General features: G+C 45.1%; 1 protein-coding gene across 3 annotated transcripts in view; it reads right to left on the bottom strand.

Annotated features, from left to right (window-relative positions):
• The window catches only part of ABCA12 (ATP binding cassette subfamily A member 12), an 81,617-nt gene that overhangs the window by 49,841 nt on the left and 6,993 nt on the right, over positions 1-24,783 (bottom strand). For all 3 annotated transcript variants that reach the window (XM_059868217.1, XM_059868216.1, XM_059868215.1), the window contains exons 3-11: positions 14,651-14,798; positions 12,303-12,391; positions 11,159-11,268; positions 10,222-10,407; positions 9,224-9,402; positions 6,250-6,362; positions 5,092-5,188; positions 830-4,963; positions 99-214 (exon numbers count right to left, since the gene is read on the bottom strand). In XM_059868217.1, the coding sequence (XP_059724200.1) occupies positions 99-214; positions 830-4,963; positions 5,092-5,188; positions 6,250-6,362; positions 9,224-9,402; positions 10,222-10,407; positions 11,159-11,268; positions 12,303-12,391; positions 14,651-14,798 (5,172 nt within the window). The remainder of the gene's footprint in view (positions 1-98; positions 215-829; positions 4,964-5,091; positions 5,189-6,249; positions 6,363-9,223; positions 9,403-10,221; positions 10,408-11,158; positions 11,269-12,302; positions 12,392-14,650; positions 14,799-24,783) is intronic.

The following is a 24,783-nucleotide window of genomic DNA, read 5'->3' as shown; positions in this document are numbered from 1 at the left end:
TTGCCAGCAGATAAAACCATGTAGCACCATTCCTTCCCACCATTAGGCAAAAACACATTGCAGCTGAGGCCCCTCAGCATTAATGAAATCATGATCACCTGTCAATTCCCCATCTTCAGCTGCTGCAGAATTTATTAAACACATCAGGTATGGGTTATAGCTGTTATTCGCTGTCACCTGCAAGATGGTGTTTTGAAATTCTAAAAACAGAAATCTGAAAAATAAGATAGGAATTTAAATCAGCTTCTCTTTCAAAAACAAGGTATGTATTAGTGAGCGACCTGTCAGCTGTGGATGCTGCTCCTCAGCAGAGTAAATAAGAATTCCAGATGAAAGCCATCTCTCCTAAGTGGGTACCCCCCCAGTTTTATTCCATCAGTTCTTTCTGCTGTTATTTCCCAAAGCTGTCATTCACTCTCAAAATAAGAAAACACACTTGAAAAGTTCACATCTATGTGATGGATGCATTACATAGATGGAAAGGAACACCTAAGGCAGACTGAGCATCAAAAATTAGAGAGTCATCCAACAAAGGAGGGTTTTCCAAAGAGCCTACCATTGGTGGTGAGACTCAGAACTCTCTTCCACTGTGCATTGATACATGCCAACACACACAATTTTTTGTAAGTCTGACTTTCAGCTGTACTTTCAGCTCAAGGAGAAGTTTCCTCTTCTTCAATTTAACCCACATTACATATTGTGTCATAAATTACAGTGATTGCAGGCTTAGGTTGTTCCACTGGAAGAAAATCCCATACTTCTCATGCTGGAATGAGAATGGTGGTCACAACCCATCCATGGAATTACAATACCCAAAGCCCAAACTTACTGTGTGATCAAGCTCGTTGGGGACAGAGTGTGGTCACTCAGAGTCCAAGGCAGGGTCTTGTTGTAAAGGGTTTCTGCCACAACAGTGAAGTGATGAGCAACAATATCAATCACACTGTCAAAACTGGTTTTGTTGGAGAGAGAAGCAGAGCTGGAACTTATATTGAATTCATTTAGCAGGCCAGGGATGTTCAGCCCGTTGAGGATGTAGAGGGTGGCTTCTGTGATTTCTAGAGCTGACACATCACTGGCAGAGTCAGTTGCCATTGCTTCCAACAGCCTTGCAAGGGAAGCTCCTTCAGCTGGACTCCTTTTGGTGCTGAGGAAGCTGTCATACACATCCCAGACACTTGTGTAGTAACTGCCTATGGTGAGGCCTTGCTGGAGCCTCTGCAGCAGATTGTGGAGCTCATCCTGTGCCACACTGGAGAGCGTGCTCAGGTTATTCCAGGCTGTGGCACTGCCAGAGGAATTCAGGGAGCTCAGCACTGTTTCGTTCAGCAGGGCAGGAAGGAGCACGTTCAGAAGCTGGGATGGGGACACATCACCCACATCCTGGGCTGGCACGGGGCACGAGGCATCACCCTGCACCAGCCCCTCCGTGGCTGCACTCAGAGCTCTCACCTTCTCCTGCAGCCACGAGTTTCCCAGCTCTGAGACAAGGTTTAACTTGGAGAGGAAACCCAGAGACAAACGCAGAGCTCGGGTGAGGCACGACAGCTCCTTGGAAAAGCTCTCCCTGCTGTTGTTGTAGGCAGCAGCAAACTCTGGGGACAGCTGCAGGTTGCTGATGGCCAGCTGGAACACCCTGGTGAAGGTCTCATTGCTCTCTGTCCCACCCTCCATGCCCAAGGACTTGCAGGGGCTCCTGCCTGAGGACTCCCTTAGAGTGGCATTTTCAAACAGCACCTCGAGGCCTATGTCAAGCAGATCTTCAAAGGAGCAGTTCTGGAATGTTCTATAACCATTGCTGCTGTGCTCAAGGAAAGGATCCAAGGCTGATCGCAAGAACTCCCAAATTTTTGCCTGTAGTGAGGAATTGTGCTGTGAGGGAGACTGGCTGAACTCCTGCAGCAGCAAACGTGAGAAATTATAGACAGTGTCCATTTTTTCCTCAAATGTTTTGTTTAAGTTGGTGTCATGAAGAACTTTCATTCCTGCTCCCCACATTTCCATCAGTCTCGGTGTATAGTTACTGTAAGAATCAAGTAACAGGCTGAGAGATTCAAGCTCACTGATGTTATAACTTTTCTGCAAACCTTTCAAAGTTAAGATACCTCTCTGCATGGCCTGCAAGTACATGGAGATGTTGTTTCCCCTGGAGTCTTCTTCATCATACTGCTCAAAGATGGAAGATGCAAAGTTTAGCAGCTGCTTCAGTTCCTCACTGAAAGGAAGACTGGAGTAATTTTCCAGGGTACTTAGCAAATTTTGCAGCATGTCCAGAAGTGACTGGGCAGTGAGATTGTCTGTACTATTCCAGTTCAATGACTGGAGACCTTCAGCAATGTGCCAGAAAGCATCAAGTTCATTTTCCTGCCTTCCAGGAGGGAGCTCCTGCATTAGCTTAGACAAAGAAGAGATCAGCAGATAATGATCACTGGTATTCACCTTTGCCATGGCACCAAGAAGTTTCTCAAGGGACAAAAGGTGTTCTGCAAATTTTTCAGAAGTCTCAGGGGTCAACAAGAAGTCAGAAAATAATGATGACACTTTTTCATTTGTGCTGAGATAATTTTCAATGTCTTCAAGCGAGATTGCATCGAGTGCAAGCATTTTGATAACCTCCCATGCATTCTCTGCATTAAAATGAGTCCTGTTTAAAATTATCTCATTCCAAATCACTGCAGCCATAGTCAGAACATCTTGATTTTCTTTTCCATAGGGATTAGAGTAGAACAGTCCCTCACTACCCTCTTCGTACAGAGGGAGTATTTCTTGAAACATCCTTTCCAAGTCCAGTGTGTTGTCTGTGGCAGAAGTTGAACTGAAAAAGAGTTTTAATGAACTATACAAATCACTCAGATCTGAGGATTCAATTGCTTCAGTAGAATTCTGAAAGATCTGATGCACCAATGCTTTTCCAGGAGCTACCCCAAAGTCCACGAGGATTAGAGCTTTCTTCATCATTTGCAGGAGTTCCACATATTCACCCACTTCTGTCAGGCTCCATTTGGAGGTCAGCAGGCTGCCAGTGGCGTGCCACAGCCGGGAGAAGTGTCCCCACTCGGGCTGGCTGGAGGCAGCTCTGCCCACCTGCAGCAGCTCGTAGAGACTGCTGTTCCTCAGGGAAGCAGGTGCTGACAGCTGGGAAAACACAGGCAGCCCATCCCTCAGCCCATGCCAGGCTGCTGAGCTGCCAGAGGAATTCAGGGAGCTCAGCACTGTTTCGTTCAGCAGGGCAGGAAGGAGCACGTTCAGAAGCTGGGATGGGGACACATCACCCACATCCTGGGCTGGCACGGGGCACGAGGCATCACCCTGCACCAGCCCCTCCGTGGCTGCACTCAGAGCTCTCACCTTCTCCTGGAGCCACGAGTTTCCCAGCTCTGAGACAAGGTTTAACTTGGAGAGGAAAGCCAGAGACAAACGCAGAGCTCGGGTGAGGCACGACAGCTCCTTGGAAAAGCTCTCCCTGCTGTTGTTGTAGGCAGCAGCAAACTCTGGGGACAGCTGCAGGTTGCTGATGGCCAGCTGGAACACCCTGGTGAAGGTCTCATTGCTCCCTGCCCCACCATCCATGCCCAAGGAGTCCAAGAGGGGCTTGCAGGGGCTCCTGCCTGAGGACTCCCTTAGAGTGGCATTTTCAAACAGCACCTCGAGGCCTATGTCAAGCAGATCTTCAAAGGAGCAGTTCTGGAATGCTCTATAACCATTGCTGCTGTGCTCAAGGAAAGGATCCAAGGCTGATCGTAAGAACTCCCAAATTTTTGCCTGTAGTGAGGAATTGTGCTGTGAGGGAGACTGGCTGAACTCCTGCAGTAGAAGATGTGTTAAATTATAGATGGGGTTAATTATGTCTTCACTGAAACCTTCACTGGCACTTGAATAATGAAGGATTTTCCTTCCTGTTCTCAGAAGTTCAGACAAGCTCTCCAAGGTTTTATTGTTAAAATTAAAGAAAAGATCTATAGATTTTAATGTACTGACATTATAATTCAGCTGTAAGTCTTTTAAGATGTACAACGTCTTCTGGATGGCTTGAGTGACTTGTGAGATATTGGCTACTCCAGAGCTTTCCCCAAACTCTTTAAACACAGCTGTTATGAACTCTGACAGCTGATCCAGCTCTTCATTGAAGACACCACTTGATTTATTATGCAGCTTTTGCAAATGGCTGTTTAACACCTCCAAGAACTGCCCATAGGCGACGATGGCTGTGTTATTCCACCTCATGGATCTCAGCTTCTCCCCAAGGCGCCAGTAGACGTTCAACTCATCCCACCAGGCCTCACCCATGGACTTCTCTACGGCCCTCATCAGCTCAAACACAGGCAGCAGGAGGTACTGATAACCTACATTTGTGCCCATCATTCTAAAGAACATCTCCTCGAGAGCTAGGAGCTGCTCTGGGAAGTTTCTGTAGGACTCAGACTCAAGCAGATCATCAGAAAACACAGATGGGATTTCTTGCAATCCACTCAAAAGGTCTCTGAGACCTTCCAGAAGCGATGGCATGCTTGTGGAGAGCAACATTTTGAGAGCATCCTTAGTTTTCAATGTACTAAAATTGGAATTATTTAGGAGAGCTGGATTCCAAAGCATTGTAGCTAATTTTAAAGCCCTCTTAATTTCTTTCCACTGGCTCACTGTATTGAAAATGGAAGTCCCATTAAAGTCACTCTGTAATTGCAGTGATGTGAAGTTATAGATTTCATCAATTATTTCCTTATTATATGGTTCCTTTAATTTATAATCATGGTGTGGATTCATTCCCAGTTCAAGAAATGCATACAATTTCTGTAATGTTTCATTCTTCAAATTTCTGAATAGATTTAAGCTTTTCAATTCACTTCTATTCATTTTTTCCTCAAAGCCTTTTAAACGATGTAGATGCTTTTGTATGGCTTCTAAATCATCTGAATTAATGGACCTCTTGGAGTGCTTTCCACCAATCTCTGGTGACTTTATTTTTCTGGAGGGGAACAAAAAAGTGTTTTAGTGAATATGAAATCAATGCAAGTGGAAATGTAAGGTGATTTAGAGCAAAGATCATAGATTTGAATTACACTGTTAGTAATATCCCTTTAGCTAATGTCTCACCTTAGAACTTCTTCCAATTCAGATACTAAAGTGTGATTGTCTTCCCAGTGAACAAAGGAATTACAAATAGATCTGGTCACCCAACTCCTTTCTTTATCTACAACAAAAATGTGAAGAGCATGTTAGTGAAGATTCATGTAATTCTGGAACCTGAGAGCTGCTATAATGGCAAATCCATTCAGGATAACATGCACATATGAAGTTAGGCTCCTACCACAAGCCACAATATCCTGGTTGAGTTTCCAAAAATCTGAGTTTTCTTTTGGGGTGAAACTCTTCCTGGCCTTTAGAGGGAAGTGAAGATGGCATCCTAGAAGTGACTTTCTGTGCTGAAATAATTCAGGAACAATTCAATGCTCCTGTGATCTGGATGCTAACAGAGGTGTCCTCGTGCTTTAGGAGCACTTTGCTGTCAGTAATGCAGCGTAAGGTGGCCAAGTATTTATTATGATTTCTTTCCCTTCATTTAGGGTTGCTTTTTTACTCACACATAAGCTCTGTCTGCAGCATCATTTATGTTTCCCACTGCCATTTACACTCATCTTGATATCCCCATGTGTCCAATCCCCTCACCAGCCACTTTCCATGTTTTCCCTTCTTGCACACCTCATCTTTCTTTTTACCCACCCCAACTTCCACAATCTCCTCAAAACAAGTACAGAAGGGACTGCAATCCCCATCTGTCCCTTGTAGCATTTAGTTCCTTTGCCTTGCCTGTTCCCAGATCCCCAGTTAGAGGGGGATATCTCTGCTGGAAGGGACAGGGATTTGAAGGAATGGCTCATCTGGATGTCAACAGCTCATTGTGCAGCCCCTGCCTTGCTGCACCGAGCTGAGTTAGACAGAGTCCACAGCCAGAGGCAGATTTTGACATCACCCCCCCAAAAAAGCAACTGAAGGTAAAACATTTCTGCTCCCCATTTCCACTGAGGCTGCAAACTCATGGTAATTCATTGTCTACTGACAAACCCAAGCCTTTTTTACTTTTCCATTTGAAATGAGGCATTTTATTCACATTTGTAAAAAGCTGAAGGAAGAACCCATCATGCTGAGCCCTGAACAGTGTGCAATCTGTATGGTTACTTATTAGCCTGCAGTCTGCTTCTCCTCAGCACCACAGGTTTTCAGCAGAGATATGACTCAATGGAGGAGTCTTACCTTGCTCCAAGCAGTTCAGGGAAAGTGGAGAATCTGTAACCCCATTGTGAACAGTTTGGAATCTATCATTGCTCACAAGAGATGCAGAGACATTCTGAGCTCCCAGCACAACACTGAAGGAGGGGGGAAAAAAAGGAAAATAAATTGTGGTTACAGGTTTATATGCTCTAATAGGAAACAGCTGGAATACAGCCTGTCATTCTTAAAATGTCAAACAGACAAGAGATCACCCCTATTTTTAATTATTTGTTTGATCATGCACAAGATACAAACACCAGGGGCTTTGATGGGACAGCCATGGTGGTGTAGTAGCACAAACACACGTGTGGCACTCATTAGGTGCACTTTTCCAGAGCTATGTAAAATCTACAGGCCACTAAAATCCAGCCAGCAGGTCTCAGAAAACACCCAGGTGACACACCAGCCATGTGATTCACTGCTGCAGGAAAATTTCCTCCTAAAAAACCCCAAGAACCAAGGAGACAAGGCTCCAGGGAGAGCAGGGATCCCAGGGGGGAAAACATCTGTGGAAGGAAGAAGTGACCACAAATAACTGCTGCCATTTCCAATTCTCCTTCTTTCCTTTCTCATGCTGTTATAGCCAGGCTGACAGGGAAGCAAGGAATGTTTTCCAGTGTTAGGAAGGAACCAGGTGATAATCAGGCATATTGTACCATGGAGGAACTAATTTAAAGGACTGCCTGCTCAGGTGTGCAGGTTACTGGAAACTTCACTGTGATTTTTAGTCCCTTTTTCTTCTCCTGTATAAAGAGCAACCTTCACTGTAGCTGTGGGGTCACTGAAATGCACCATTTCTCTCTCACCTGCCTCAGGTTCTGCAGGTGATCTCAGGGGCATAAATAAATACATACTGATCTATGGGAACAGGCTGCTACTGAGAACAGAGCACTGGGGATATCTTCTCTCCTAATTTAACATAATGTCTCCACGTAGGCTTTGTGGGCTTGGTGCTCATCATTTTCATTCTGCAGATGTGCTTGTAAGAGTCTTAGAGGGGAAGGAACCCAGTTATAAATGACATATTTAGCTGAGCAATGGCAGAGCCAAGGAGGAGGCAGGCACAGACTTGCCAAAAACAGATGCACATCACACAGATCAGAAGGCAGCAAACATGGAAACAAGTGTTGTTGCTGCCCTTTTATTTCAGTCTTGCAGGGCTTCTGCACACTTTAGCTGTGGAGAAAAAGCTCAGCTCATAAGCTTAGCTGAAAAACTATCTTACAGCAACAAACAGGAGCATTTGTGAAATCAGTCTGCAAACCAGGTTTTTGTGAGTAATAAAATTTGCTGCTAAACTTTCTATAGGATTCATGACTTGGAAGTCACAGTTTCACACTGGTGGTGTTTATCACTCGGTTCATACAGATGCAACAACGAGCAAAAGTTCTTTTCTTCTATACCTTCATATTTCAACCACAAAAAAACCTCCCTGTACAGCACTTTTTTAGGAGTTCAGTCCTGCCTGAGTAAGAGACGTGGCCAGGCTCACTAAGATGTGCTTTTGTAAGCATCATTAAAAGTACTATTTGTGCAATCTCTTTGCAATAACTCTTTACTCATGCATTTACAGTGCCAGATGCCAGGCATAAAAGCACTGCACAGTTCTGGTGATGAAATTCTATGTGCCTCTTTGTTGTGCCTATGATAACTTCCCCCAGCTCTGCAGCTGGAGAGCAGCACAGTAAATATTAATTCTCCCTGGGCACTCCAACAGGGCTGGTTCTCAGGCTGGGTTCTGCAAGCCAGTAAATGCAACCAAATGTAATAATCCTGGGACTGAAACAGCAGCATGAACAAAACACTTCTGAATAAAATTACAATTCTTGCCACACTGCTGCTGACTCCTTTAAGGATAAGGACATTACAGCTTTCACATGGGTCTCACAATGCAGCATGGAAAATTACCTTGATATTTAATATACAGGTTTCTAAGTGCAACACACCAGTGATCAAAAGTGAGTTCCTCTAAGTTTGGGTGCATTCAAAGTGGCAAAGCTTCTACAACTTATTTTGGCATCTTAACCCAACTGCTCATGTGTGCAAGATAAAAACAAAAAGCAGTCTGAAGACACTCAGTTTTTTGGTGTCCTCCATGTACTGTAACAACTGGACTATCCAGAATATTCTACAGCAGGGTCAGTCACATATCCAGAAGATGATTTGGAACAGAGTCCCTTAATCTTGAGTAACTTGTGTCTTCCAGAGATCAAGGAGAGTTAAGCCAAACTACAGCCCAGGAAAGTGATTTCAAGGTTAAGCCCATTTTAGAAATTTGTATTTCCCTAGGTGCAAACTGCATCAAGTATTTCAGTACAGTTAAATAATGCAGTTAAGCCAGCTCTGTTTTTCATATAACCACTGAGCAAGTACATAACTGGCACTTTCTTCTTCAAGTCAGATGTGTTAAAGCCCATATGGTAGAAAACCAGGCTCCCTCTCTTCTCTGCTTTCTTGGGACCAGTCTTGAAAGATGAACCCAGCAGTAGATTAGGTAATCAGTTTTAAAAAACAACATTATGGCTCCCCTACAAGTGCTTGAGGTGTTCCAAAGCAAGCTGAATTTGGCTTTGAGCTTTTCTGGAAAGAAGCAGCTGGCTGCTCTCTTTATCCATCCAGGAGGGTTTTTTCTTCCACCAAAGGCAGTGCCTGTGACTCACCAGCTTTTCTATCTTCACAAGGGCATGACAGTGCCTCTAAGCAGGCTGGGAGAAAACTCAAGAGTTTATATCAAGTTCCCATTAAAAGAATGACACAAGAGGCACTGAAAAACAACACAGTGCTCACAGTCCACAGACACCTTTAGAGATGCATTAGCATGGAGCTGCATCATTCCCCAAACAAATCATGCTTTTAAGGTAACACCTTTCTTTCCAGAGGAGAGGTGATATCCTTAGAGGTCAGTACACAAACCAACCAGATTTCAGTGCTTCTCCTGCCATTTTCTCTGTTTTACCTGCTTGGATTCTGAAGGAAATCAATTATGTCTCGCAGCTGCATGTTGTCCTGAAACACATCTGGGGCCAGCAAGAGCAGGTGCCACAGGGAGGTGTCATTCTGCACTTGGGAGATGAGTGTCAGAAACGAGACCATTTCATTGACAAAAGTCTCCTGGTACTCCGGGTTGTGCTGCACCTTAACAAATAAAAATGTAAGGAATTATTTAAGAACCAGAAGAAATTATTTAATAACCAGAAGCCTTGCTGCTGGGGGGGACTTTGTCTTTCAGCTGGCACTGCATTTGCATGCAAGTCTGCTAACAATACATTCAAAGGACAGGTAATAACTGAGAGTGTGACTGTGTTTTACCTTCACACCCCAGGTTGTACAATAAATTCTCTGTTCAGACAAGCCTACGATTCACAATGTCCTAAAGAGTCCAAAAACTAGGAACACAAGAAAATTAATATCAATCCTAACCTTGGCAAAGAAAAAAAAAAAAAAAAGAAGAAGAAGAAGGCTTTATCTTTAAAGGATTAATTTGCTTTAATTATATTGCTTTCCCAAAGACAAGTACTGCTTCAATCATGAATTGTTGGATCAGATGCAGGAGTCACTGGATGAAGTTATACTGCTGAGGTAATACACAATTAAATTTATTGCCTTCCCAAGGTTTAAACACTCTTATTTTCACCACATCCTCATGCTGTTCTATTGACCTGCCACTGCAGCAGAACAAACAAAGAGGAGAAGCAAGGCCCAGGCATGGTGAGAACCCTAGTAGCCATGAGCTGATAGTGGATGACCCTTGGCTTTCCTGAATACTTTTCCATGTATTAACCTTGGAGGTCTTTGGGCTAACCCCATGCAGAATTCACTCAGCCTCACTGTGCCCTACTTGTTCTGGAGACAGAGATGAGCAATTCCTGCCCACGAGGGGCCGTGTTACAGCTCCAAACCCTGCCTGACCTGTGTGAACTGCCACAGCCCCCAGGGAAGGTCCCAGGCACTCACCTGGGAGAGCTGGGTCCTGAACTCCTGGGCAAAGGACTCCAGAAGTGATGAGTTGGTGAAGCAGAAGGTGTGGTGGATGTTGGCTGCCATGCTCCCTCCCGAGGCACCGGGATGTGCCAGGTACCGCGACAAGACCTGGCACAGCAGGGCCCTGAGGCTCCCTGCAGTGGAGTGCTGGGGCTGGCTCTGAAAGAACAACAAACATTCAGGGTGCCTGTAAAGCAATATTGTGCTTGGGGTGGTGCTAAAGGAGACTTTTTTTAAATGAGGTGCAGTGATGAGACTTTTTTAAGGGGTAGCAGTAACATCTGAAAAGCATTGTGGTTACCGAGTAGACAGAATTCTAACAGCTGAACAGTTTCACTAAAATCCCTCAAATTCCTCATCAATTACAAAGAGAAAGTGTGCTTAAGTGTTTGTAGGCCTTGACACCAAAGCACAAAAGCAGTGGCCACTACATTGTAACAAATTTCTACTACAAAGCAATAGATTCCATAAATATCAAATACCTATACAATAAACACACAGTGCCTCTGATGCCACGGCAGGACTAGCATGGGCAAATAAATATTTGAATGTCAAAGCCTGTGACATCGTATCTTTAATTTCATAAAAGAGAAAATACACTGCAAACATCTTAACTCACATAAGTTCTGAACAAAGTATCTCAGGGTATTTCTTGTGTGTGACTATATTTTGTATTTCATGGTATTATGTCTCAAGGTTTGCTTGGTTTCTGCCTAGAGGATAAAAAATTCACCACAAAGCTTAAAAATCCACCCACAACCACTGTGTTTCCAAAATAAAGCTCATTCACATAATAGGGGAGATATCCTAAAGCAATAAAAGCTGTGTGTTGGTACTTGGAGCTTCTAATTCTTTAAATATGAGAATACACAAATGTTCATACTCAGCTATTATGCAAATACAGACTTACCTTCCCAAAACTGAAGATCTTGTTGAACGTGTGGGTGCTGGCAGTCAAGTTGGATGGTGATGAAACATTCTGAAGGCTTTTCTCTCCATGAGATACCAAATACCCAAAAGCTGCAATAACAGTTTGAAACACTCTATTTTACTTATGGCTTTTAAAACCTCTTTGCTACATAAAACCAGGACACAGGACAGCTTGCTACAGCTTTGGGTGCATTATCAAACTGTTTCCAAAGGTACAGCCAATGGCAACCTGTAAGTACTTTAGGGTTTTTTCTGATATAATTAAATTCTGGATGACACTGTAACTTGTTATACGGGGCCACGACCTATCATTTAATTTTTTTTTTTTTAATAAAATGTAGAACTGAGTTCCTCCCTGACCATCAGCATGAGTCAATAGTTCCCATAACTGTTCATTGATTTGCTTTTCCCCTCCCCACGCCTCTGCACTTGGTCCCTTTTGCATTCTGCCTTTTTCTGTCTGTGCACCACGGAGGGTGCTGGCAGGAATGCTAATTGGAACAGTGAATGGCTGGAGCAGAACAGGCAAATGCAAATCTGTAATCATTCATTTCATCGTGAGCTCCCTGCAGAAAGGATTATCCATCATGATGGTTTGCAGATTGGACCAGCCATTACCATCAATAAATAATAATTGTAATGATTTTATGGAAACTTTCAGACTGAAAGTTCCTTCAGGAAAGAGAACCACATCAGAGGAGAACATCACCAACAATAAATATCCACTCTGGCACAGAAGACAACTTATTTGCTGGATAACATTGGATAAAAACCCATTTGAAAAAAAAATCATAAGATGTTTATGGAGAATTTGTGGGTAGTAAAAGGGCAATATTCCATAAACAGCCAGGTCTCTAATTAATGTTCAATCAATCTGTGATCTTGCATTGCTCCTGTGAAACACAACCATTTAATCCTGGTTTCTTGGCCAAATTCCAAAGTCTTCTCTACAGCTACTTGTACTTGTTCCCAAGAATTCACACTAATGTCATGGCCATTGTCACGTGTCTCCATGAAACACATAAATCATTTCAGCAGTGCTCTGAGAACTGCAGCTCTGTCCAGAGATCTTCAAAAGATCAGCCTTCAAAGAGCAGAACTTCCTGGAGCAGTGAGTAACCTACCCAGTGAAGCATTCCTGCTTTCAGGAACCTCTGCACTCCATGGTGATTGCTGCCTGTCCTTGGCTACACTGGATGAGCTCCCGCGCTTGCTGGGGGAAAGAAGAAAAGAAGAAAAAAGGAAAAAAAAGAAGAGACACTTGTAACAACTGCCAGAATTTCTTATAATTAACTTACTGCTTTAACTCAGAATATGTCTGTGGCTGAATTTCATGGCAGGTGTGTTGAAATCTGGGTTATGCAAAAGCCTGGTTCCTTCTGGAGGCCTGGCACGTATCTTGGGGAAGCAAAAGTACAGAACTCCATGGCTATAAAGTGTGTGGCCTTACCAAGAAATCCTTCCAGACAACAGGACCTTACTCATCCTTCCCAATCATTCCACTACAGGAGAAAAGGTTGCTGAGCTTGAGTTTTGGACTTGGTTCCCTTTTATTAAGGGAAATTTCAAGCAACCTTACCGTGCACACCTTGGTAAATGCCTCTAAGGAACAGAATCAAAGGGGAGAGCCTTGCCCATTTTCTCTGCTGACCTCTGGTTATACATAGTTTTAGGGCAAGTTATAAAACAGCTTAACAAGAGCTTCAGTGAGTTGCACAATGGGAGAGGAGAAAACCAGCCTGGATTAGCTGAATATTACAAAACAACATATCCAGGTAGTGAAGGGCCACAACTCACTTTGTGACAAACTCACCAATGGGGATCCAGTACCCCTGAGGCAGAGCTGCACCTATTCATCTGGAGCCTCCCCCTTCCTAAGGAATCTTTTCCTGAGGTTTTAGACTCTGCTGCATCCTGCTAGTTATGCTGTGGCTACTTAATACTTGGTGTTTTTCCTTGTACAATACACCAAGGCTGACACTGACCATGCAAGGGGAGGTATGGCCACATATCTATAATGATACTTCCCACAGACAATCTTGAGCATCAAGAGGGCTCAAGATGCTTGCTAATAACTCATGTTCTTGATAGAAAATTTGGCCAAATCCTTTGGTTTTCATTTGGCAGGAAAAACCACTTATTTCCTAAACAGCTTTGCAGTAACCAAAAGCAGAAAGCAAGGAGGATTTGTAGCTATTCAAACCCATGGAAGACCTCCAGCTTTGGCACTAGAAGCTCCCATTTCTTCATTTCAATACCCCAAATGAAGCATTGTTTAACATGGCCAGGGAAAAACAATGACACTGAGGAACAGAGCTGTGAATCCAGGCATCCAGTCTCCATATGGCTTTGCCTTCCCTCCTCTCTTCTGCTGCATGACCTTGAATTTGATTAGCATTCACCTTGTGCAACTTCAGTTGCCCACATCCTCAGTCATCCTTCCCACTCATGGAGAGATTTTGACCACTGAATTGGCCTGGGAAATGACTCCCTCTGCACTAAGGAGGATCCTTAAGGAGCCACCAAACCCAGGACTGCCTGATGTGCTCTTTGGTGGGACCCATTTTAGCTCTTCAGAATCTCAACCTCTGGCCAAGGGGGATTTTGAGACTCTGACTATGGAGCAGCCTCTCACCTGAAAGCAAACATGAGTAACCAGGGCCATTGAGAGATGCCCAGATTTTTAGCTCTCCATGAACCAGCCAGGCCTCAGTGTGGCATGCTCCCCAGGGATCTGTCAGAACTGGGCAGCCAAGATGTAGTAACCACCCTGGCTGGCATGCCTCAAAGCAAATCCTTCTTGACTTCAACTGGAACATCAAGAAGTTGAAATGGTCCCACTGAACATTTCCATTTCAGCAAATGGACATTCCAACAAAACATGCCCAGCCAGCTCCATGCTGCAAATCTCTGGGCTTTCATGGGCAAAAAATGTTTCTGCATTTTCATGTGTTTCCCAACACTTTTAATGGCCTGCAGAGAGGACACCCATTCTGGCTGGCACCTGGAGGATGTGCTCAAAGAGCAGTTGCTCCAGAACTAACATCCAAACTTCCAGCCAAGGCATCCTGAACTGATACCTCTCAGGGGCAGATCAATACTCTGGGCTACTCTGGGGGCAAGTCTTATTACTGACCTGACCCACAGTCATGCAAAAAAATGATCTTTTGTATGATCTGGGTGAGATAAAGAGTTTTTCTCAGGGAGCAAAATTCCCTTCAGTAGAAGATTCAAGCCTGAATCAGTGGACACATTCCTAAGAGCTGTCTCTAAGATGATTATTTCAGAAGTGTCCAGTTGCAGCTGATATTCTCTTTTCTAAGTGTCAGACATCTGTTAGAACAGGTAGTTGAGGTGTATCTATTGTGGACAAATTTGTACATGCACATAGACACGCACGGATGCTCCCTCCCCCCCAAAACAGACTTTGTTTTACAGCTCCTAACACCAGGAAATATTCAGATTCCCTTACAGTCTGAAGGGTGAGATGTCATTAAGTCTTGGCAGCAGATCTTCTGGGGTGTATGGCGTGCCCTTACACCTGGCATCAGAATCACATAGCACCGTCTGCAGGAATGGGAAGAAGCCTGCACTGGGAAGGTTTCGGGGTGCAAGGTAACCTGGAGGGAGAAAGACAGAGAAAATGCCATTATGATGACGAGGACATGCACTTTTTGGCCATATGTTTCTGTCAGGATGTGTTATTTTCCCTTCCTAAACAACAGGACAGATTCTCAGTTCCACTGAGGCTCCTTTCACTGACTCCACCCTGGCAGTATCATCTGCCAAATCCCACTCCAAGCACTGTAGGCCAGACTGGGGGTAGCACGGTCGGGACGGATGGAGACGAGAGATCTCTGAAGCCAGGTCGTGGAACTTGCGGTTTATTGCAAAGGGTGTGGGTACAGGGCCCTGTGGGAGCTGCCAGCTGCAGCTCGGAGCAGGCCCGAGAGAAGAGAGAGGATGAGAGGGTAATAACGTAAAAGGCAAGAGCTAAGAGCAAGAGTAAAAGCAAGAGAACAAGAGCAAAAGCAAGAGCATAAGCGCAAAAGCAAGAGCATAATAACAAAAGCAAGAGCATAAGAACAAAAGCAAGAGCATAAGAACGCGAAGTTCTCGTTACAATACAATAAATCATCTTCTGTGTTGAATATTCTGATTTTCACTAACCAATTTAGTACAGCATACAAATCCTATAGCATTTACATACAGCCTATAAGAATCACTACATTACCATACTGTGCTACATTTTAAACTCTAAAAACTACTCTTTGGACCCCTTCTGCCAAGCTGGCAGGGTCTGCTCTGACCCTTGGACCTGCCTGCTTGCAGAGGGTATTGTTTCATCAAAAGGGGATTACCTTCAGCCGGCCACACCATTGTTTTCCAGTTGTTCAGTAACTAAGGGATGTCAAAGCTTGCTTTCATTTCAATCTCGCTTATAGTTTCTATATTCTCAAAATCTTTTGCTAGGCAATCATATTTGTAAGGCTTTCTTGTTTCATCTTCCCCAACATCGCACCTCCTCAACACTGACAAAGTCATCACAGGCTGTTTAATCACAGGATGGTTTGGCTTGGAAGAAACCTTGAAGGCTGTCCAGTTCCAACATGCCTGCCATGGGCAGGGACATGTCCCACTAGACCCAGTTGCTCAGGGTCCCCGTTAACAGGAAGAAGAGCCAAGCTATTTGTTCATAGGATACCTGCTGATCCTGAAGCAACTGCACATTTCCTCCCTTCTCTCCCAAATCCAACAACAGGCAAGAAATGACAAAAAAAAGCCCCCTTAGATTAAGGTATCCTAATTCTGCCTTTAAAAAATAAAATACAGTGAAAGCAGGCACATGGCCAGAGTAACCTGAGGCATCCATGAGAAGATGTTCTCCGAGACTTGTTGGACTGTTTTCTACACAAAGCCACAATCTTCATTTCCAAGCCAGGAAATAAAGCCAGGAAATAAAATGCATTGCCAAACACTGCACCCACTGCTGCTATTAAAACAGGGCTTTTCCTCAGCTTTTACCACAGGAAGGGGCAACGGATCCAGGTCCAACAAACATCCCTTGCCTTTTGAGCAGAGCTGCCCCAGGAAGGCAGAGGGGCAATCCATCACCACCACCCCCCGTGCATCCTCCCAGCTCAGAGCAGCTCCAGCACCATCTGCCTGGTGACCTGGGATGCTGGCAGCCAGGGCTGAGGGATGAGATCTGTGTCCTGGCTCCATTTCTCCAGACACAGAGTGGACCTGAGCAATGAGACACCCAAGGAGTGTTTGATGTGCCACTTGCCCCGTGCTGCTCGCTGCCAGCCCGCAGAGTTCACGGCTGCTCTTCTTCTCGCAGACAAACGCTCTCATAAATCTCCAAACTCCTTTGCTGGATCACAGCAACATATTATTTAAAATAATCATTTGGAAAATTACCTGGCAAAGGACATTGCTATTATTTCTGCTATGGAAAGGAGCCAGATTTGCTGAAGGCCTGTGGGCAGGCTTGTGGTAATTGATTACCTTGCTCTTTAGTCTTCAAAGATGACCTGAGACTCTCACCCAGGCACAGCTTTATCTCTCACCCCTCCAACAAGGACACAGTACTACATTTGTACAACATTTATTTATTACAGCAGTGGTCAAACCCCAGATGCTCCCAGAGAGCTTCGCAGGGGTAGGTGGATTCCAGGGCTGTTGGTCTCCTTGATGGAGACTGGATTTTCCTGAGCTTTCCTCAGCTCAGTTGGTCACTGCATTTTTGGGTCAGAACACAAGAGCTCATGGTTTAGCACAGGAGTTGCCACTGCCAAAACAGCAACCAAAACAGAGTTCTCAGTTCTATTGCCCTGAGAACTGCAGAGGTACAGGCACCCACCCTGATGGTGGTGTGATTCTCTTGTACACCTCAGAGGAGAGTTAGGAGTACAAGGGAAAATTAAAGGACATGGATACCTGCCAGAGGAGAAGGCTCCCTGCTGTGGGAAGCTTCCCCCAACACTCCCTGCATCCCTCAAGCCCCCTCAGGAATTACACCCCTCCCTCCCTCAGGAGTTACACAGCTGGCTGAACCAGCTCCCAGTAACCTCAGAGCACCAAGGGCAGCAAAAGAGCTCCCTTATCCCTCCAGGCAGAACTTCTGGTGCTGGGGCCACAGGACCAAGCATCCACCACTCTAAAGGTGTTGCAGGGTAATTAATCTGCTGCCCATGAGGGAAAGAGCAGAGCACTTTAATCTGGAAGCATCCTTGTGTGAATATCCCTGCCATGTCTGCAGTGTTTGCCCTTTGGGATCACCAATTACAACCCTGCACATGCAGACACTTTGCTCTCATCTTCCTTCTCATCTCCCACACCCTCATTGCCATGCAGGGCATTGATTTGCACACCAATCCAAAAATGCACACCACAGACCTCACTGGATGGCTGTCCCTACCAAAATGAAGCTTCAAAGATGTGGGAAGCCATGAGGCCTGGGATGGAGGGCATAGCCACAATGATGTGAAGGATCTCCACCCTTCACTGCCCTCCACACCTCTCAACAACCACACAGCTAGGAGCTAAGTTCATGTCTCTTAGCAGACCAGGAGCAGCTAGAGCTGTGTAACTCCTCAGGGTAAGGCTGAAAGGGGAACACAAGGATGGGTCTGCAGAGCACTGGTCTTCTCCAAAGACATGTCAGATGTTTACAGAAGTGATTAAGCAAGAGATCCTGATGCATCCAGATCAGAGGAAGACTCTTCCTTGAGGTACAAGTATAGCAATAACAAATTCTAGAATTATGAACTATGGGAGGAATTTGGAAGGACTTAGAGCATAGGTAGTGCCAGTGTGCAGATTTTGAAGGCAAGAGAATTTTTTTCATGCCCGAGTAGTGGTGATACAACCCTAATTGGACTCAAAGGTGGCACACTTTGAATTAAGTGGGCAATTAAACAATCAGCTGCTCTATCACAGTGAAGTGTTCAGCATCAGAACACAGCGATGGTATTGTACAAAAGGTTCTTCCTTTTCTTTTGAAACAGCTGCCCCAGATATAAAGAGCCAGGAATTTGTGACCTGAAGTTTGGAAGTGCTGCCACTGGTGGCACAATGCCTCTGAGGACGTTGCTGGCCCATGAGGTTGAGGCACTCAGTGAGGCTCTGCCAACTCTCAGCAGATGCTGAGCAGTTTGCTGGCAGCTGGATCCAGCCATGGGGCCTGATCCATCCCTGAGTCACAAACCAGTGTTACCCCATGATGCTCCTGGCACAGGAGCAGTGACAATGCCAGGGAGGACTCTTCTGGAAGAGGCCTGGGCTCTGACAGCAGCTAGAGAATTAAGGAAGATGTTTGAGAAAGACCATGACACAGAAACCCCCAAAATGTCTGGGCCAGATTCTCATGTGGTGTGAGTTAGACCCACGCTGGTTCTCAGCCCTGCATCCTGCAAAGGAAGGAATTTACTGATGCCAAGGTGAGCCATGAAATTAATGCTCTCCCTGCTCCTTCCTCCTGCCCTCCATCCCCTTGCTGGAGGTGAGGAGAAGTGACCCCACAGAGCCACAGGGACTGTGCTGCCCACACAGGTGAATTCCCTGCTGGCCCTGTAACCACTGCATGGATGGCCAGGGAGGAAGCTGCTCCAGGAGACCTCCATACAGACCTGTCCCTGCCTTGGCTGAGGTTTATCCAGCACACCAGTGACACCAGTGCACAACGTAAGCACCAGCTACCAAATGTGACAGAAGGAGAGCTGCACCTGCTCTGCAAATACACATTTTAAAGGATGGTCTTTCCACAGTGATAGTTTCCCAGTCTGAAGTGTAACACCCCCACTAGAGACTTTTGCTGTATTTCTGCTGTTGGGAATCCCTTTGTCTTCCACAGGCAGCTCCTTCTCCCACTCAAATCTATGGCAATGCCATGTCCAAGTCCCAACTTTATGATCCCACATCCCACACTAGAGCAGATCCACAACACATGACAAAAGATTTTTTCAATCCCCCTTTAAAGCCTTTAGCTTTAAACCTCCTAATTTGCTAAAACTCCCATTTCCCTTGAAGGGTCCCACTACCAGTGCCCATGAGTCAAGGGGGAGAGATCACTGCACCCACTGCTGCCACATGTCTGAGCTGAGAGATCACCCTCTCATATTTCTGGCCAAATTGACACCTCTGCAACCAAAATTCAAGCCCAAATCTGTATGCTGTTAGCAAAGCCTGACTTTGGGTCTGCCAGCAGCAGAATCCCAAGGGCAGAGGCTTTTACTGTGTCTTCTGACAAAGAGTTTTGATTTCTTATCCCAAAACTGAAGGAAAGAGGCATCCCAAAGGGCAGAGGAGGCCAAAGGCTCAGAGCTGCATGGGCTGGCTCTCCCTGTTCAGTAGCATCTAACCAGGCCAGCCACATCTCCAAGAGCTGGAAAGAAACAAGGCATGCAGAGCAGTGACAACAAACATAGGATACCAATTAATGCATGCATGCCACTGGAAATTCTGTTTTCTCCCCATCTGCTCTCATTCAGAATAAAAAACGAAAATTAATTTCTCCTATTTTTCTGAATGTTGTAAATTCCAGCACACTTCCCTTCAACACGACCAAAGCATTTTGTTTTCTTCAGGTAAAGGTGCTTGGTATAATACCAATGAGAAATGTCAGCGTGGTTCTAAATGTCATACAAGAGGGATGAGAATGACTATTTCACTATGGTCTAGAAGATTAATTGAAATTGACCCAAATGTTTAAACCTAAATGGACCATGTTTCACCTCGCCACATTGATTTTGCTGCTGCCACTGCTCTGAGGTTTGTGGTATTTGCATTATAGCTGAGTCCAGCCAGGAATTCAGCAGATCAGAGGCACAGCACCATGACCACAGCAGTCCCCAGCTGAATTTTCTTTGTTTCTACTCACCTCTAGTTTAGGGTTGTATCGCCAGTCCTTGGGCATGAAAATATTCTATTGCTTTCAAAATTCACACACTCTGACACTACCTATGCTCTAAATCCTTCCAGATTCCTCCCATAGTTCATAACAAATCCATACAGATCTCAGCTCTGGTGAATTGGAGGCACTAATGAGCCAATGGTTTCATTAGGAAGTATTGTGTTTAATTGGAAATGCATTCAATCATTGGCAAACCATACAAGGCAACATCATAACTGGGACTTTTCAGCTAGGGAAAAGGTAGCCAAAAAATGGTTTGATAAAGAAATAAAGTTAGGAATCAGTGAGTAAAAGGGTGAAAAAATGGTCACCCCTCACAACACAGGGACAGCAAAGCACAGTGAGATCAGGACATAACCAGCAAACAGGACTGAAAACACATTTTTGTAACAAATATCAAAGCATTGTAGAACTTACTGAAATGAGATAAAGCAGTCATTGATTTCATAAGAATTGGACAAATTCACAAAAATAGATTTGTCAGCATCTACTAAAATGATCTCATGGATCAAACCCCTTCAGCTTCTGGCTGAAGAAACCTTAAACCTTTCAGGGTTTTTGTAGTGGAGGGAACACTCTGTGCTGTGTTCCTACACACTCTCTTAAAATCACCCCTGAGCAGTGGGGGTCTCACCCAGAACAGCACAAGACCCCCAGCTGTTTATCAGCTGTGATCCATATTTATCTCAAGAGTCACAAAAACTCCCAGTGAGAACATGCCCTGCTCTGGTCACCTCCTCCCAACTTTCTATGCCAAATGTTTGGCTATGTTTGTGCACACACAACCTTCTGGCTTCCCTTCTAGTCTTTCTCATTGTCACAAAGCATCACTCTAAATTTTAATTTCTGCTTTTTTCAATAGCCAGAAAGACAAAAGTGCCTGTTTCATGACACGACAAAGACCCTGTTTCCCTTCCACCACATGCAATTGTCCATTTCCAGCTTTGTTCATATCTATTTATCACTAACAACTTAAGCTCTTTTTATTTTTTTATTGTACAAAGCTTTATGCTAATGCCAGGACTTTGAATCTCTCTCCAAAAACTAAACCAAATCATCAAATCTATGGGATAAGAATAATTTTTAAGCAGGGTACTTTTATACATGAATACCCAGCTGGCTTTTGCCTTACCTATTAAAAGAGAGTATTTAATTGCCCTGGCACATCTATTGCTGTGGCATTTCAGTGCAATTTTTTTTCCTAATATCTAATCTGACCTTCCCCTGGCACAAATTTAGGCCATTTCCTCTCATCTTTTCACTAGAGACATTGCAGAACAGACTGACCCCCACCTCACTACAGCCTCCTTTTGCATCTCCTGATTTTTGAAATGAAAGCACAGCAGGACCCCAGATAAACCCATCCAAGCCCCCTGGACATCCAGTGTGGCTGGGTGAGATTTAAAGCCTTGCATTTTTTTATCTTTACAGCAACAGGACCCTTGTTTTCCCATGATGTCCTCAGCTGCCTGCCTAGGACACTGCAATCAAAGCAGCAGACAACTCACAGCCAGACTCCTCCCTCCCTCTGTGGCCTCCACGGAAGAAACATTTCATTTTGTTGCCCAATTCTTCCCCCAAGCACTTCAGGCTCTGCAATAAGACCAGCCCAGAGCAGACAGAATCTACTTCCATGCTTATTAAGACTGGGCAAGCTGGTTTTGCTCAACCACAGACCTTCCACTTCCACCTCCTTCTTTAATAAATTAAAAATCAGCACAGCGATCTGATTGCATCGGGTTCGTGGACTGATCACAAAGAGCAGAGAGCATAAAAATCACAAAGGAGCCAAAGAGCAGCAGGTGCAGAGGGAGGAGAAAGAACCTCCACACCAAAGACAGGAACAGAGGAGAGGAGGTGGAACCTGGAGCCCTTCGAAGAGGTATTGCAAATTCAGGGCAAGGTGGGGAAATGACAGAGCTGAGGAGGTTGACAGTGCTAGCAAGGGATGCTCCACTGCCTGAAGCACAAACACAGCAGGAGAAAGCAGTAACTGCACACAAGCCCTTCTCCTAGAGGGTTCTTTTAAAGCAATATTTAATGCAGACAAGGCTAACTCAGTCTTGTAACGAAGCCAGGTTGATCTTGTCTGTATGAGCAGCAGGGGACTACCCAAACAGGACCTAAGAAGAGAGGGCATTTCCCAGCAAGAAACTGGAACCTAAAAGCTTAAATCCATATCTAGACTCTTGCAAAAACACCTGCACAAAAAACTGTGTTTACCCAACCAACATCTTTCAATGCTGAGTGCCTCCAGAGCCCAGGTTTAGATTCTTTACCCAAAAGTGACCTCCTTTCCAGAAATTCAGGCACCAACAACTGCTAATTTCAGTCTGAGCCAAGCTGCTCAGCACCTTTGGAAAAATACCTCTGTCCTTTTAGATCTCAGAGCCTGGACTGAGATGTTTCAGGACATCAATTAGAATTAAGTGACTGCCCCAAGGCCCTGCTTCAATGAGGAAGGAAAAATCACAGTGGTAAGTCAGGAGTTCCCAGCTCCAACCCTGAACATCCTTCAGTCACACCCCAGAAGGCAGAAGAGTCTGTGGAAAGAAAGGGAAATGGAGATTTATGGCAAGGGAGGCATTACAAACATCACAGTGCTCTCTTTAAGCAGTTGATCTCCAAGCCAAGGGGAAGATTTGGAACTGTATGGCTGGGCACTGCTTCTGCATGCAAGGAGATCAGTGCATATGTCTATTCCAGCAAATGTGGGGTTAATTAATATAATCCATACCCCCTTCAGCTCTGGTTTAATGAAACAGAGGGTTAGATGGCAGTCTGCTCCCTAGCACAACAGAATGGAACAGAACATTCCACACCAAAGCCTTGGTGAGGCATTTTCCTAATCACTGCAGACTCTATCAGATAAAAAATATCTGATGTGCAGAAAAGGGGGGAAAGACTGACAGAAAAGCAGGGGAGGAAAATGAAGCAGTGTAAAGGAACACAAGGAGTGGGGCTGCTCCACCACAGGCAAGTGGTGAAGGAGAGCCCTGAAGTCTGCTGTGAGCTTGTCTGTGTGCAGGATAGGCTGAACCCTGGGGGTGGATTATGACTTGCATAAATATCCATGACTTATCCAAATGAATGGAGTGGCCTGTGCAGCTGAGCCATCATCCCAACTCCCTGTAATTAGCATGGGAACCTATTAATTTTTCCACATTACTGGGAAAAGAGATGAATACAGGTGCCTCCAACTAAGAGGCAAATTCCCATAAAGTACAGTTTCAGGGTTTTCTCACCTCCAGGTGAGATACCTTCTAAGGCATCAGAGAGCTCTGCTCAGGGGCCTGTACTGATTTTTCCAGCCAGTTCTGGACCTGTTCAAATCCTAGCTACCCATCAGAGTAAGACTGAAGGGGATGCAGCTCAGAGGCAGAGTCTATCCTGGGCCTTCCTTCTCCCAGGAGCACTGGAGCCAAGAATGAGAGCAGAGTCTGTTCCTCACAGTGCTGTGCCACACAGCTCTGGCTCTAAGCTAGATCCCAACACCTGTGCTGGTACTGACCAGCAGGCTACTGATGATATTCCCCCAGAATATTGGCTGCAAAGAGCAGCCTCATGGAGGACTCTGTTGCTGAGTCTCTCTGACAAACACCTCTGAGTGAATGCAGTGCATCCTTGCAGGCACCTCCGTAATGCTGGGGAAATCTGAGGGGAATTCTGGGCAGAGGTGAAGGGTAGAAAGTGCTTCACTGGGAAAACTTCTGCCAACGAATTCCCTGGCAGAACTCGGTGGACTTAAGAGCAGACCCAAGAGCACAGCTACATTCCATGAAGACCTGTCTGTGAATGAGGCACGGGTTTGACAGCCCAGCTGTCCCTGGGAGTGCCACAGGAGCAGACCCGGGGTCTGACAGGGGTGAGGTTTGTCCCACATCCTCCCCACAGCTCAGGGCTCTGAGCAGGGTTCTGTAACCACACCCAAGAGAGCTCCTACCGGGAATACTGATGAGGTTCAGCTACTGGCAGCAGGGGAGAGGAGGCCAGCAGGAAAGGAAGAAATCGGGCGGGGAGGGTGTGACAGGGTGTGACAGCTCGTTACAGCAAGGAGCGTAATTGGGCTCCTCTGCAGACTGAGTGGGCTGAGCCCTGAGGGACAGATTGTATCTCGTACACAATTCTCATACCTTGCTAAAACCTGTAGGATGGAAAGGGACTTGTGTCCCTGCTCTAGAAAACAGGTGATACAGGCACACAAGTCTGGGTGATACCATCAAACCCAGTGGCTTTCACCTGCAAGCTTCCAGTTCAGAGCTTTCTATTCCACACATACACATCCCAATGTCTCCTAGCAAAGAGAGAGGCTGGAATGAAAGGGTCAGAAGTCACAACTGCAATGTGAATAGTAAGTTGGATGGGGATTTTGTTTGTAAGACTCTGGGATAATCACAGAAACCGGGTATGCAGACAGTGAAATCTCTTTTTCACTTCTCCTGACAACAATCTCTGCTGACCTGGAAACACATCATCAAACAGAATCCCTGAATAAAGAAGAGAGATAGGGTTTTTTACCTCCTAGACACAAGATGCTTTAGTTGAGAAGAAAATAATTTATCAGACCTCAGCTCCTTGTTTTCCTCAGTTCTTAGTTCTCCTATGAGCAGCTCTTGAGTGGTGACATTTATTTGGCATGTCATTTCCCTCTGAAGCTCAGCCTGGCACAAGCTCCCTTTGCATTAAGT

This window comes from Haemorhous mexicanus, chromosome 26, assembly GCF_027477595.1.
Source record: "Haemorhous mexicanus isolate bHaeMex1 chromosome 26, bHaeMex1.pri, whole genome shotgun sequence".
Lineage (NCBI taxonomy): Eukaryota > Metazoa > Chordata > Aves > Passeriformes > Fringillidae > Haemorhous > Haemorhous mexicanus.
The sequence above is the reverse complement of the archived record's forward strand: the minus strand, read 5'-3'. Positions and strand labels throughout refer to the sequence as shown.